The following is a 15,136-nucleotide window of genomic DNA, read 5'->3' on the forward strand; positions in this document are numbered from 1 at the left end:
GATGGGACATGACGAACAACAAACACTGTCCCATATAAATAATAATGCAAACGATTTAATGAACAAGTTTCTCAACCAGAAACCAATCGTGTGCATAATTTGAAGAGAGTTCAAAGACGACATTTTTGCACAATTTACCAGTCAATTAAAAAAAAAAGATAGCTTCAGTATATTAACTTTGAACTATTATTAATAAAGTAAACTATTAGTGAAGGTGGACGACTTATTAATGGAGGCAAAAAATTACTTTAGTGAGAAAAAATTTTTACATTAACTAAATTATATTAACGGATACAAATAAATGATATAAATTAATTAATAAAATAAAAACAATTATAATAAAATTAAGAGTGAAGTAACCAGGACCAAACATGAAATATCAACAAGAAGGAAATTCATGGCTAAATTAACTTATTTTTAATTTCAATGAAACAAAAGTTGCCCGATCATTACATTTCTCATGTGATTGATGTGATGTCTTAACACAAGCTGGATTGTTGCTGCTTCTCATTCCTGCGGATGTTTTGGAATCATTTGCTAAACGTGAAACAACGACAACCATCAATGGACAAATTCTCATTGTTATCATGCTGATTACTTTAATTACTTGTTTTAAAATTTAGACCATATTTCACATTTTAGAGTTATCCGCTTTTCCATGAGATTGACAAACAAAAACCTTCTGAAACAAATCTTCTAATACTTCGTAAAATATAAATTTGCAAATGCTGACAAGTTCACTAAATTCCTATCCCTGACTTTGCAAGCACTTGTAGATTTAGGCAGCTAAATTTAAAACATTTTTGTCTCTAGCATAGTTTTTTTCAGTAATTTTGCATATTCCAAATTCCAGAATGGTCAAGTAACATTTTCACCAAATCTTCTTCTTCCAACTCGTCAGAATTATTCCACATGAAGCACAAAAACTTGTCAATTAAAATCTTTCCAGCTATCTTGTTCCTTGACAAAAAGATCAATGTAATCTTTAACGAAGGTGAGCCATTGGTAAAAAAGAATTATCTTCAGCTAAGTTTACAATAAAATCGGTAAAGTTGTTATGAGAAAACTGCATTTGACAGAAATCAGCAAGTTTTTTTAAGACATAATTGAACCGAAAACGAAGAGATTGTTTGTTAGCACTGAAACGCCTTAAGCTATATATATATATATATATATATATATATATATATATATATATATATATATATATATATATATATATATTGAAAAGAACAACTGGGAGAAAATATCCATGAGTGCAGTTTTTATGGAAAAATATTGGCGATAGCCGGATTGGTTCTTTGGTAACAAATTGTTTTTGTTTAAATGCTGCAACAATTGTTTGATAACAACTGGTTCAATGACTTTAAAAATGAATGAAAGATAGGATATATATATATATATATATATATATATATATATATATATATATATATATGTTGGTAATAGACCATAATTTTTACAATATTCTATAAATTCTACCGAATTCGGGAGAATTTATAGATATTGTAGTAAATATATATATTTATATGTAATGATTAAAAAAAATATTGTTATCAAATTTTGAAAAAACGTTTTTCTTTTGTTTGTTTGCTTTTAATTTCTAAACTGTTAGAATAACACAAAATTCAAAAATATAATTTCAAAATTAGATTGATTAGAAACAAATCAGAAAAATATTTTCAAATTGATTGGTAGATACCCTTCCATGTCCATTTGTCACTGTTTCCATTCCATCCAGTCTCCTTTTACAGATCCGTCGAGTGAAGTGACTTGCTCATTTTTTCTCACTCGCACCTCACTCACAGGATGGAAGATAACTTCGCGTTCTTTCGATAAATAACACTAGGTGCCATCGTTTGCATGGCAATGTTTGTGTTTGCATGATTAACATCGAATGCAAAACACATTCGCCAACATGAAACCGCAGACAATTCGTGTATGCAGAGCACATAATTAACCCACACCTCAATACAACCTTGCATATATGCATACTGATTGTATAGATTAAACGGATGTGATTAACATCTAATGCAATACGAGCGGGCTATCAAATCTCTGCCGGAACATGCAGTCATTTTTTAATTATGTGGCTTGTTCTTGAAATCCTCATTTTGTTTTGCTAATCATATTCTATTATGTGCGCTATACAAACTTTAATTTTTTTTGAAGTGATGTGTTGAAATGAGGAAGTTTATTAACATTTTGAACAGTTGGTTGGTTGGTTTACTCGTGATTATATTTTAGAACAAAAAAGAAAACTTATCGTTTCTGACGTGTTAGTTTGCAAATATTTCTACTGCCTCCGCTATGCATATTTGTGTGTGTTGCTTGTTGGGCTGCTTGCTGGCTGCATGTTCAGTCTCAAAAACGTCTCAGTCGAATTAGCTAAATAAATGTACACTTTCATCTGGTGATTCGGTTATTTGCATTGTGTGATTTGTATATTATTGAAATATTTTGTTGAAATTCATTTTGTTTTCAAAAAATATGTTGTCGAAATAAAAAATTGTTGTTGCAGCACACAACATCGGAAAAGATGTATTAGGCGATGTTCATGGACACAGGCAGCAATCAATTACAACATTCCGCTGATTTTTGAAAAACAGCACAACCGCTGCTTGGGTGAAAATTTTTACGACAGAAATGACGACGAATAATTTCAATTCACTCAGGCCTTAGATTGACGCTGCTGCCAAACAGTTGGTTCAAAACAAAATGCTTTTACATTTGTCAACAAAAATTCTGGTGTGAACAAAATTATCAATTTGCTATTTACAAAGATCCACAATTCAATTTAATGCACTCAATGCTGAATATGCATTTGTAATAAATGAACCTTGCAAGATCTTGTGAAACATTGAAAGTAAAATTTTTTAAACAAACTTACATGACAAAAATGTTTGAATAGTAAAAGTTTGAATTTCAAAGCCACCACCTTCACTACGGCAATCAGGTTCGGACGGGCTTGCAAATGAACGAACACTGTTTTTAAATGTCATCAATCTCACAAAAAAGAAAATCTTTTTTCACAGCCGAGAAAAGATAGTTTAACATTGTCAAGGCGTTAACATTTTTTGATGTGGCCTAGACTTAGAAGGCGTTCATTTAAAATAATATGAGCAATTCTGATAAGCGTTAAATTTAAGTGGCAACACGATTCAAATATTAATTATTGTTGGTTTGTTTGTTCTAATTTAATGGCTTTGAAGCTCCCACAATGGTGCTATGATGTGCCTTATCGAGATTAGTTTTAAGTCTAATTATCCTTAAGAGCCATCACCACCGACAGGGAAAATCCCGACCAAGCCCGTCTATGCATTGACGCAGGGCCGATTCAAGATATACGTAAAACCCTTACCTTGCTAATCGCATCGTTAAAAAGACGCACAGACCGATCCCATCCATACCGACGCAGTGCAAAAGGACCGTCCAAGCCCACAATCCGACTCCCGCCCTGCGCATGTATTGGGGACCGTAATTGTTAATGCTTTTTTTGACTATGGAGGCTACGGGGATCACCAACGATAAATACTTGGCACGCCTGAAGATTTTTTATTTTGAAAGATAGTTTTTCCATTTGGCGACCAAGCCTCCAACATGCGGTTCGCCATTAACAGACACCCAATACGGCTCTGAGGATTTTCTTTATTGTGACTACTATTTATTTCCTCTTTGGCGACTGAGCCTCCACCATTGGGTTCGCCCACGATAGACACTTTACGAGGCTCCGAGGGTCCTTTTTATTATGACTTCTATTTACTTCCTCTTTGGTGACCAAGCCTCCATCAAAGGGTTCACCCACGTCAGACGCCCGGTACACCTCTGTTGCTAATTTAAATTAATTAATTCAAAAAATTAATTCAACAATTAATTAAATTTTTAAAAAATAATTTAGCTTTTCAGTAAAACTGTTTCTTAGTGTTTATTAGTTACTAATATTTTAAAAACAAAATAATTCCATTTAAAAAATTATTCAATAATAACATTAATATGAACATTAACACGATCAGCCAGTGATCAAGTTAATTAAGTTAACTTAATTAAGAGAAGAACATCTTACTCTTAATCTTATTCAACCAAATCGGTGTTCAAATATTTTATTATTTCAACCCTTCAGCAATTAATTTACTAACTAACCCATAAAATGTTTCTCACAATAGTGATTAAAAACTTAAACCTCTTTCATTCTTTTAGTTTTCTAATCTTGTTCATGAAACGTGTTTCTGATTATTATTATTCGTGTTGATATAACATTAATTTTGCCTTTAAGGACTTGCTGTTTAATGAATATCTTCGGCAAACAACGAACAACCAACTTAATACTACATTTAAATTTATATTTTTCATTCCGCTGTGTGGTACATCCGACTAAGTTTTCACTTTCCATTTTATTTTTCTGTGTCTTCATCTTGTCTGTGGGGGAAAGGATTTTTATTTTTCATTTTTATCATTTAATAAAATATGAATAAATATTTGTCTTTTTTCTATAAATGTAATGAAATGATTTACTTGACAATTTCGCTTTTTATTTCTAGTTATAAAAGCAATAAATTAGCATTTATTTTTATGAATATTTCGGCCGTTTTTCATTTTTTAAAGTTCGTCAAACTCGATCGTTTACTCCCTGCTGCTTTGGTAATTTTAATTCGTATATCTATCTCAGATTTTCATTAGATTGTGCAATTCATTTCTTCTGACAACATCATTTAGAAAATGTTGTAACATTTCAAGGCATGTTGTGTCAAGCGGCATTTCACTGTCAAATTTGTTAGCGTAACTTTTGTAAAACACGAGAATCGAAACAAGGTTCCCGAAAGTTTGGGTGATTTCAAAATGTATTGAGCAATTTTGAAAAATAATGTGAATTGTGAATGGTAACCGCTTTCGTTTATTTTAAATACACGTCTCAATTTTACTGTTAATCATGCAATGACAACTTCTGCAAGCTTGCTTAAAAGATTGGGTTGGAAAAAAATAAAATTTTATTTATAATATAACGCCTCAATTCATACGACTGATGAATATTTAGACCGATATTCTTATTTATTTTTCAGTTTTCGTTTTTTAGAGTTCAAAGTCATTTTTTAGAAGTATTCAATATATTTAAATTTTACGGACTAATTAATGAATTTTATATTCAGACATTTCGCTTTCTAATTTAAAAATAAATAAGAGTTTAGCTTGAAAGTTGTTCCAAAAAAAGCACTAAATCATCATTGAAGCATTTAAACGGTGCTTATTGGCTGTGCTGGCTGGCGCGTCACTGCATTATTTAAAATTAGACACTGCAATCTCTTCTTTTCTGGAGTTTCTCTCTTTTGTTCCAGCAACAATTTTACAGCTTATTTCGTAAACATTTTCGGTAATTGTTGTTAACATTGTTCTTGAAATTTTCACTGCAATTCTTTCACAAAAAATTCAACAGATTTAAAATTTTTTCAAACTAGTTTCTATCATTTTCAGTTCTACATCTGCTTATAAAGTATTACCAGAAAACTATTTGTGATTGAGAAATAATATTACAACACACAATGACCACTATTAGTACAATGGTTACTACTGCAACATTCATTCACTAACGTAACAGGTAAGGCGTTAAATTCCCGTCATTCAATAAAATGAGTTACACAGGCCTCCTTTTAAAAAAAATGGCAAGCGATATTTTTACGTACTTGTAAGATATTTTTTTTATCATTGGTATACAAGCTGAACACGAAACATAATCACGTTTAATGCTGTTTTATGTTATCGTGTATGCGTGTTGATGCGGGCGTCTGTATGATTGCCTCTCCGTTGAACACTATGCTTTTCGGTATGCTATCATATTTTCTCATTTTGAGATTTTTCTGGCAAATATTTTTTTCAAACCAACAAATATTTTGTCCAATAAAAATCGTATTGTTAGGTAATTTGGCACTAGTGTCAAAGGTATTTTGGTGATATGATCTGACCACTAGCATTTCATTTCATGATTGCCTCTGATAATATTTTTTTTATTCATTATAATATTGTGAAACATTATGGATCTTTGCGGCTATAAAATGGAGATGGAATTTTTTGGAAAAATAGCCTATATACTTGAGAATGTTTATTAAAAAATAAAATTAAAGTGTTTGAAAGAAGATTTCAATATGTTTAAAATTGAGGTCGTCGATGGATCTGAATGTACTTGGTTGAAATCGATCAGCGGATGTTTTGAGGAGCTTAGGAAGTCAAAAGAAAACTTAATTTGCCTTGTTTAAATTAATTCAAATTATTAGGTTGTACTAATATGAAAACTATTTTAGTCGCTTCTGATATTTTATTAACAATTTTTAATATTAAAAAGTGATGTGAGATGCATGGAAGTACGTGTAATGCCAACCGATCTATTGACATTTCAGCGAGAAAGATTAACAGTTGAATGTTGCATGACGCATTATCCACCCAAACCAGGCTTTAAAAAATTTCATTAAAAAGTTTAACCAAAAAAATTATCACTTAAAAAATTTCAGGTTTGAACAAAATGAAAAAACTTGAATAAGCTTTTATTAAAAGGTCACACGCAAAAAATGGCTTGACGAAACGAAAATTATGCAAAAATAAAATTCTGTAAAATATAAAATATAATTGTTTGACACAAGTCAATGAACGCCAACTTTTTTTTAACTAAAGTGCATCTACATTCTAATTTACATGGTTCAAATCATTTCTTACTGGTCGGACTTAGCAGATTTCTTACTCAGGTGGTCTCTTGGAACCAATGAAAGGTGGTTACTATTGCCATGGGTACGCAGATGACATGCAGGTTTATGTTTCATGTTTTTCAGATGAGATGCCTACCGTATTAGAGAAACTGACAAAAACTATCTCTGATGTCGGCTCGTGGCTGGGTCAAAGTTGGCTAAAGTTGAATCAAACCAAGACTCAGTTCATGTTGGCTGGTACATGGCAACAAACGTCAGCGGTTGAACCTTCATCGATTAACATCAGCATGACTGATATAAGTTTCAGTAAAACGGTCACCAATTTGGGAATTGTGATGAACTCCCGTACGACAATGGGTTCACAAATCAGTCTATTGGTTAAAAAATGTATGTTCCAACTACGTCAGCTACGTCAAGTCACAAAATCGGTAGATAGAGATACAATGACTCTATTAGTACAAGCTTTCGTCAACTCTAGAGTGGATTATTGAAACAGTCTTCTATATGGTATAGCTGATAAACTGTTGTCTGAACTTCAGATAGTTCAGAATCAGGCTGCTAAAATGATATGCCGCAAATAAAAATTTAATCGTGCATCAATTCTCAAGGAGTTGCATTGGCTGCGTGTTAGACAAAGAATCATGTTCAAGTTGAGTGTAATGATATTTAAAAGTTTGAATGGCCTGGCTTCGAAATATTTAAAAAATAAATATATTAAAGTTTCATCTATGGCATCACATGGGCGTCTAAGGTCTACTGATTCAAACACGCTGTATGTTAGAGATCGGAATCTGAAAACAGCAGATAGAGATTTTGCATTTTTTGGAACAGCCTACCTATCGAATTACGTATATCTGGGTTATCATTAGCTGGGTTCAGAAAACGCCCAAAAACAACATACCTATTTGGTAGCTCCTAGTGATCTACACCAATGGAGGCTTTGCTTTCAACAAGCTTTACACGAGGAGAGCGTTGATGAGGAGCAACTATAATTGGCGCTAAATAAATTTAAATTTTTATTTGATATAATTGAAGATATTTAAATTTTCTTTAATAATTTGTCAAAATTTTCAACAAATGATTCAACAAATTGTTGAATCAAAAATGTTTGCTGATAGTTCATACTTTATTCGACACCATCTAACGCTATTTTGTCCCATTGAATAATATATTACAACGGTTGTTCCATTCTAAAAATCAACAAAATGTTTATTTGTTTGTTTTTTCAGGTTTGTTTTTTGAAGATATAAACAAAATTATTAACTAAAAAGTTGAGAAAAAATGTTTAACTTTTTCCGAAATATTTCATTTGTATTTAATTTACAGTATAATATTAATATTTTCAATGTTATGTTAATTAATCGCTTTATATAATTAGCATTATTTTTATGTTATTTGCTTTATATTATTAAATGTTTGTAAAAATTTAATTGTTCTCATTCAATCCTGTAATCCATAACTAAGGAACATGACAGCCATAAAATTATAGAGGGGTGCATGCTGATTTTATTTGAAATTTGTTTTTCTTTTATTAAAAAGACTGTCGGTTTAGTTTAAAATTGATTTTATTTTAAAATGTTTTCAAAAAAATCAAGTTACGATTAATGCAATGTTAACTAATCCAGCAATCAGCATAATTTGTTTAACGTCGTTTCTGCTACCCCACAACGTGCCAGGCGTTAGTAGCGTTTAATGTGGGTGCACTTCATTTGTAGCCGGACACGGATGGCCATCAGTTGTAGTCTCCTTCAGGACATTCAGCCTGCATATTAATGATAAAATAAATTGCTTTTCAAAAATGTATGCCCAAGCATCTGCAGCCCACGTAGTTCGCAATCAAATGGAACAACAGTCACTCTATCTAAAAAATTCAACACAATTCAATAAAATTTAGTGTAATAAAATGCAAAACAATTTAATACAATTCAAAACCTTTCAATACAATGCTGCCTTCCACCTAAGCATCAACCATGTTGCTAACCCTGCCTCAAACATTCTCCATTAAAAGACAAGTCTGTCTTGAAATAATTTTTTGTAATTGTTTGTTTTGCAAGTTTTAGGCTGAGCCCAGTTGAATGTCTAAAAATTGAACAATATAAATTTAATTGATTAGTTGATTGATTGATTAATTAATTCATAAAGAGCACGTTCAAAGCAAGTATTTATTCAACTCTTCTTGTAGATATATCAGGAAGAAAATTGAAAATGAGGCATGAAAATTTGTGTGGTTGCATTGGCTTGAGCCATCGCAGTTCAATTCAATTCACTTCCACCAATCAACCAGACCACAAATAAAACCTCTCACAAACAACGTTTGCTTTTCAATGAAGAAGGCTGCTTCCATTATTATTATTAACGCCGCCATAGAAAAAAATGAGTTTTGAAATATTTGTGTATTTCTGGTAGATTATCGGGTCTATTGAGTTTATATTAAAATATATTAATAATTAAGCCATGAAACAAAAAATGTATTAACATTAACAGCATAAACCAGATATATAGAATTTGAGTTTTAATAGAATCTTTGGTTACAAACAAATAAGAATCAAGGATGCCTAATGTGCAGTTCAAACGGTTTTCAGGTGTACATTTAAAAAAAATGGTTTTAGCAATAAGTTTTATAAAAAAATTTAAATTCTCTAGCAAAATAACAAAAATTATCATCATCATCTTCTTCATCATCATCATCACCATGGAATTATCATCTTCATGAACATCATCAGCACCACATATTCACGGTTGTCATCAAGCCGTAATCTCATTTAGTGTGCTCAACACATAAACTCATCTTTGCATTATGGCCTTAATTTATGTTCATTGCTTCTTAATTAAATATTAATTTTTTTAATTAATTGCATACATCAAGCATCACACATCAGCACTTTTTCACAAACATTTATCTACATTATGTTTTTATATGTTAAGGAAACATCATTTTTTTATTAAACAAAATTCATCCGCCTTTGCACCTTGTTCGTTAGCTCAGCTAAAAACAACAACAACTCTAACAAAAACAACAACAACAACAACGTATATGTTTATGCATGAAAACGTGAATAACGAAAAAAAATGATTTAAGAATAACAACACTAACAAAAATAATAACAACACTAACAACAACTCCAAAAACAGCAAACAACAACAAAAACACGAACAACGCACTTAGTTACACGCACTAATTCAATACAGACGTATATTTTTCTGGATAAATGTGCATGGCTTGGAAAAAATGACATAAAATGAGATTAATCACCATATGTCAGATTCTTAACGCTGCTTCGATGGTCCTTGACAAGAGCACCTTAGTTAGCTGGCTGGCCTGCTGGCTGCTTGATGATAGTGGGTAGGTGATCACCATATCAACTACAACAACCACATCAACTACAACTACAAAAACAACCACATCAACTACAACCATAACAACCACATCAACCACAACCACAACAGCCACAACAACCACATCAACTACAACAACCACATTAACTACAACAACTCTACTGCATTGACTACAACGACTACATCAATGATATTAGTTTCATATAGTTTATCGGATGCATGTTAATTTCATCAAATACATCTACTGCACTTCCAACCACAACACTTATTTGTAATATTATTTAAAATACGATTTAAACATTTCACTGTATGCACTGAAGTCTTAAAAAGTTCTGCTCGATCTCTATTTTAATATGATTCATGGCTGTTAGTGTGACTGTCTTATCTTATAATATGTGAATGCATGATTCTTTTTCAATTTATACTTCTCAGTTTTTTGCCTGGCTTGTCTTGATGAGTTTAATTTTGCTTGATTCTGTTGATTTCAAATGATGAGTTTGTTTTTTTTATTTAAGAGAGGTAAAATTATATTTTTTTATTTCAATAGCGTTTGTAAAACCATTTCGACAATGTTATTTCGAAAATGAAATCTTTAACAACAACAACAACTACATTTAACACACCGAGCGTAATAATTACACAACAACAACTATAGTATTATTATAGTACATGGCAATGTATGAGAAAAACAACTAATTCATTTTTAGTGTACACACCCATGGGCCATGTTGTTGTTGTTGGACTGTTAGAAATTGAACTGACATGCAACAACACCCAGCTAGTTCCAATAAAGCTGTGGAAAGTGTATTTGAGAATGAAAGTTTGACGGCTAATATTATTATCTATTGCAGTTGGTTCTGCCATTTAATTGTTATTCACGTAAGTGGTTATATTGAGAATACTGCAGCTACAACTTTTACTCGCACTTCTCCAATTACTATTACTATTAATTTTATTACAATAACTACTACTGTTGCTTCTATTACTACTACTACAACAACAACTAAAACAACAACAAATACTCCTACTACCTCACTACTACTACTACTACTACTACTACTACTACTACTACTACTATTACTACTACTACTACTACTACCACTACTACTTACACTACTACCACTACTATTACTTACACTACTACCACTACTACTACTACTATTACTACTACTACTTTTACTATCTCTTCCACGTATCACTTCTTTCTCACTACTACTATTTTTACTATTACTACTACTACTACTACTACTACTACTAGTACTACTACTACTAATCTCATTCTTACAACAACAATTATTTTTTTTACTCTTTCCTCTACTACTGCCAATAAAAGACAGCTAATACCCCTGCTAGTAAATTTTCCATTTCAGCATAAACCAGAGCGGCGAACAACTTGTGTTTAGTTTCATTTCTTTGGTTGTTTATGCTGTGCATTATATGAGCTGGAATGTGTACAGTTCAATATAATACAATACAATACAATACAATACAATACAATACAATACAATACAATACAAAACAATACAATACAACACAATACAACACATTCCAATGCAATACATTAAAATACATTGCAGTATAGAACAGTACCATACAAAACAATACAACACAATACAACACAAAATACCAAAACTACATGATACAATTCAATACATTGATTGTGTAATATATATATATATATATATATATATATAGAGAGAGAGAGAGAGAGAGAGAGAGAGAGAAAGACAGAGAGAGAGAGAGAGAGAGAGAAATCAAGAGAGTAGAATATACAACAATGAAATGTATGTATACAGTCTATATAGTATACGGTATACCGCATAGTGCATATATAGTACAATACATGTAATGCAATGTATGCAGTACAATAGATGCTGTACCATCTGTGCTGTACAAGGTATGTATGTAGTACAAGAAATGTAGTACACTGTTTATTGGTTGTATCCGTTCATTGCGATTCGTTTGATGTACAGACGGTTATTACGTCATCAGTGCTTTAATCGGCGCTAATGCATAATTATAAATGTCATTGTCATCACCACCCAATCATCGTCACCATCATCTTCATTATGCTTCCCACTGCCATCATCATAATCACCATCATCACCACCATAATCATCATCATCATCGTCATCACCACCTTCATCGTCCTCTTCCTCCTTCTTATGTTTGCTACACCACACCCCACCACACCACACCCCACCACACCACACCCCACCACACCACATCCCACTCTCAAACATGTCCATCCACATACATTTTGTTTCTCTTTCACTCCAGCCCAGCCAACCATCGCAGCGAAGGTTTTTATTTCCACCAACGTAATTTATTTTTCTTTATTTTTTACCAACCTTATCTGCTGACGCCCCCACTTTTTATGCTGCGCTCTCTCTTTTTCTCTCTCGGTCTTTATTTCTTTCTTTTTTTTCTTTCTTTCTTTCGCTCTTTCTTTCTTTCTTTCATTCTTTCTTATTTCTTTCTTTTTTTCTCTCTCTTTCTTTTTCTCTCTCTTTCTTACTTTTTTTTCTTTTTTCTTTCTCTCTCTCTTTCTTTCTTTCTCTCTCTCTCTCTTTCTTTCTTTCTCTCTTTTTCTGTTTTTTTCTTTTTTTTTTCTTTATTTCTTTCTTTCTTTCTCTCTCTCTTTCTTTCTTTCTTTCTTTCTTTGTCTCTTTCTTCTTTCTTTGTCTCTTACTTTGTCTTTTTCACTCTTTCTTTCTCCCTTTCTTTCTCTCTTTTTCACTTTCTTTCTTTCTTTTTTTGTCTCTTTCTTTTTCTCTTTTTCTCTTTCTTTTTTTCTTTCTTTCTCTTTTTTTTACTCTTTGTTTCTTTGTTTCTCTCTTTGTTTTTTTCTGTCCTGGGCATGACATAAAACTGCATCCACGCTGCCTTGCGTGCTTTTGAGCAAAAGGCTAGGTCCACCGCTCATAACTGGTGGTTGTCGTCAGGATGGGTGTATAGATGTAAAAAGTTTCCCCAAAATTTATTTTATGCCATCACAAAAAACAATTGCCTCTAGTCCCCAGCAGGATTTAAGTGGTCAAGGGGTGCTAAGAATCAATAGGAAGTATACCGAAATCCTGCGTCGTAAATGAAATGGATACAACTGATCGCCTAATTTGGCGCAAAAAATTGATGGCAAGGAAAACAACTTCTTACTTCAGGAGAACTGGGTCTCTGGACGCTAAACGATGATTGATTGATTTCTTTCTTTTTTTCTCACTTTCTTTCTCTCTTTTTTTCGTTCTTTTATTTCTCTCTCTTTTTTCACTTTTTCTTTTTTTTTCTTTTTTTTTCTTACTTTCTTTCTCTCTTTCTTTTTCTCCTTCTTTCTTTCTTTCTTTCTTTCTTTCTTTTTTCTTTCTTTCTTTCTTTGTGTTTTCTTTCACTCTTTCTTTCTTTCTTAGTCTCTTTCTTTGTCTCTTTCTTTCCTTCTTTCTCGCTTTACATCTTTCTTTCCTTCTTTCTCGCTTCCTTTCTTTCTCACCTTCTTCAACATTATGACCAAATAAAAATATTTGTTAATATATATAAAATAAAAATCTTTCATAAGTTACTGAATGGTACAATTCGGTAACAAAATCAGAAACATTAATTAGTATGCAACATGAATGAAGTGTGTTGTTGTGGTGTGTGTCGGCTGTTCCAAACACCACCACCCAAACACACCCCCTGCCAACGTCACCACCAACACCACTTTCACCATTTTTTAACGCCATCTTCATCTTCGCTATCATCATCATCGTCGTCGTCCTCGTCTAGTCATAGTAATCATCATCATCAACATCATCTTCCTCACCATCACTGACGTCATCATCATCATGTCGACAACCAACCACTTCAATATTCTTGCAGCTGAATTGCATTCATGTGTTACGCACGGAACATGAGTTGCTGCATTGTTCATTGCACACCTCAGTAACGCAGTCTTCCACCTCCACCATTGAAACTTGCTCCGCCGAACATGTTTCCACAATTTTTCATTTTTAGCTTTAAAATCTTTTCTTTGTGGTTTTTCACTTATTAAATATTTACCACAACTTATAAATCATCATAGTGGCCTGAAAAATATTTAATTATTGCCGTTTTTAAGGTTAACAAATTTAATTTTAAATAAAATGGAATCCTGCAATAAACATAACAAATGTCTCATACTTTTTTTCTTCAATTTATTACTTCAACGTCCCTTATAATGAATATCTGTCTAATAAATGGAGAGGACCACGACGGTTCAACATGCGACCAGCCCCTCTTAAGATTTATAATGCCTTGTTCTTTTGCTTTTGTGGAAAAGTCGTTCAAGTTAGTCATGTGTCTATCTACCTGCACTCGTGTATGTGTGTGTATGTATGTATGTGTGTGTGTATGTTATTGTTAATCAAAACGTACGACTCTTTTAACTTTATAATTTTTTAACTTTCCTAAACTTTTCCAAATTGCAGTTGAAGAAAGAAAATTTTTTCAATATTCTTCACACGAAACTTTTCATTTCATCAAAAATTAAATTTATCAAATTTCTTCCTACCCCAAAGAGAAAACTTTAAAACTTTTTCTTAGTCGGCTGTTATGATGTTAAACACGAAATTTTTTAATAATTCAATGAGCTTTTTTTAAAATTTGATTTCATTTCTCCTACTTCGTCTTACAATTCGATGGCGCCGTGAGCGTTAACATTTGTTAATTTATTGATAAATGTTTGCTACATTAATGTTTCTCACTTTTATGTATGTTACATTAGCGTTTGTTACATAAACACATGTTACATTAACGTCTGTTACTAACATTTACATCGTTTTTGTCGTTGTTGTTCATTGACATGTTCAAAATGTATGCCCCGCTGGGTTTTATAACAAAATTCAGCTTTTAACTAACCAGTTTTATTTAAAAATTTTGGGTTGTAAATCAGAATAAAGAAAATAGTTCACAAAACAAAAAATGACATGAAACCGTATGCTATTGTTGCATTTTCAAAAATTTGAAATACATTTTTAATCCATAATTTTTGTCCAACATCAACGCTGAATGAACAGAGTTGACGAAGCACACGGTCATCATCCATTCAAACAAACTGCAAAATTTGTAAATAAATTTAAAACGCGGCTAAATCTAACAAT

General features: G+C 32.1%; 1 protein-coding gene across 1 annotated transcript; it reads right to left on the reverse strand.

Annotated features, from left to right (window-relative positions):
• Positions 1-2,308: 2,308 nt before the first annotated feature.
• HELRODRAFT_162771 (hypothetical protein) lies at positions 2,309-4,411 on the reverse strand (the record flags this gene model as incomplete). The annotated part of the gene is made up of 5 exons (XM_009024873.1): positions 2,309-2,410; positions 2,891-2,967; positions 3,396-3,544; positions 3,720-3,831; positions 4,384-4,411. The coding sequence occupies 5 exons, from the start codon at positions 4,409-4,411 to the stop codon at positions 2,309-2,311; spliced, it is 468 nt and encodes a 155-aa protein (XP_009023121.1).
• Positions 4,412-15,136: the final 10,725 nt, after the last annotated feature.

This window comes from Helobdella robusta (genome assembly GCF_000326865.2).
Source record: "Helobdella robusta unplaced genomic scaffold HELROscaffold_4, whole genome shotgun sequence".
NCBI lineage: Eukaryota > Metazoa > Annelida > Clitellata > Rhynchobdellida > Glossiphoniidae > Helobdella > Helobdella robusta.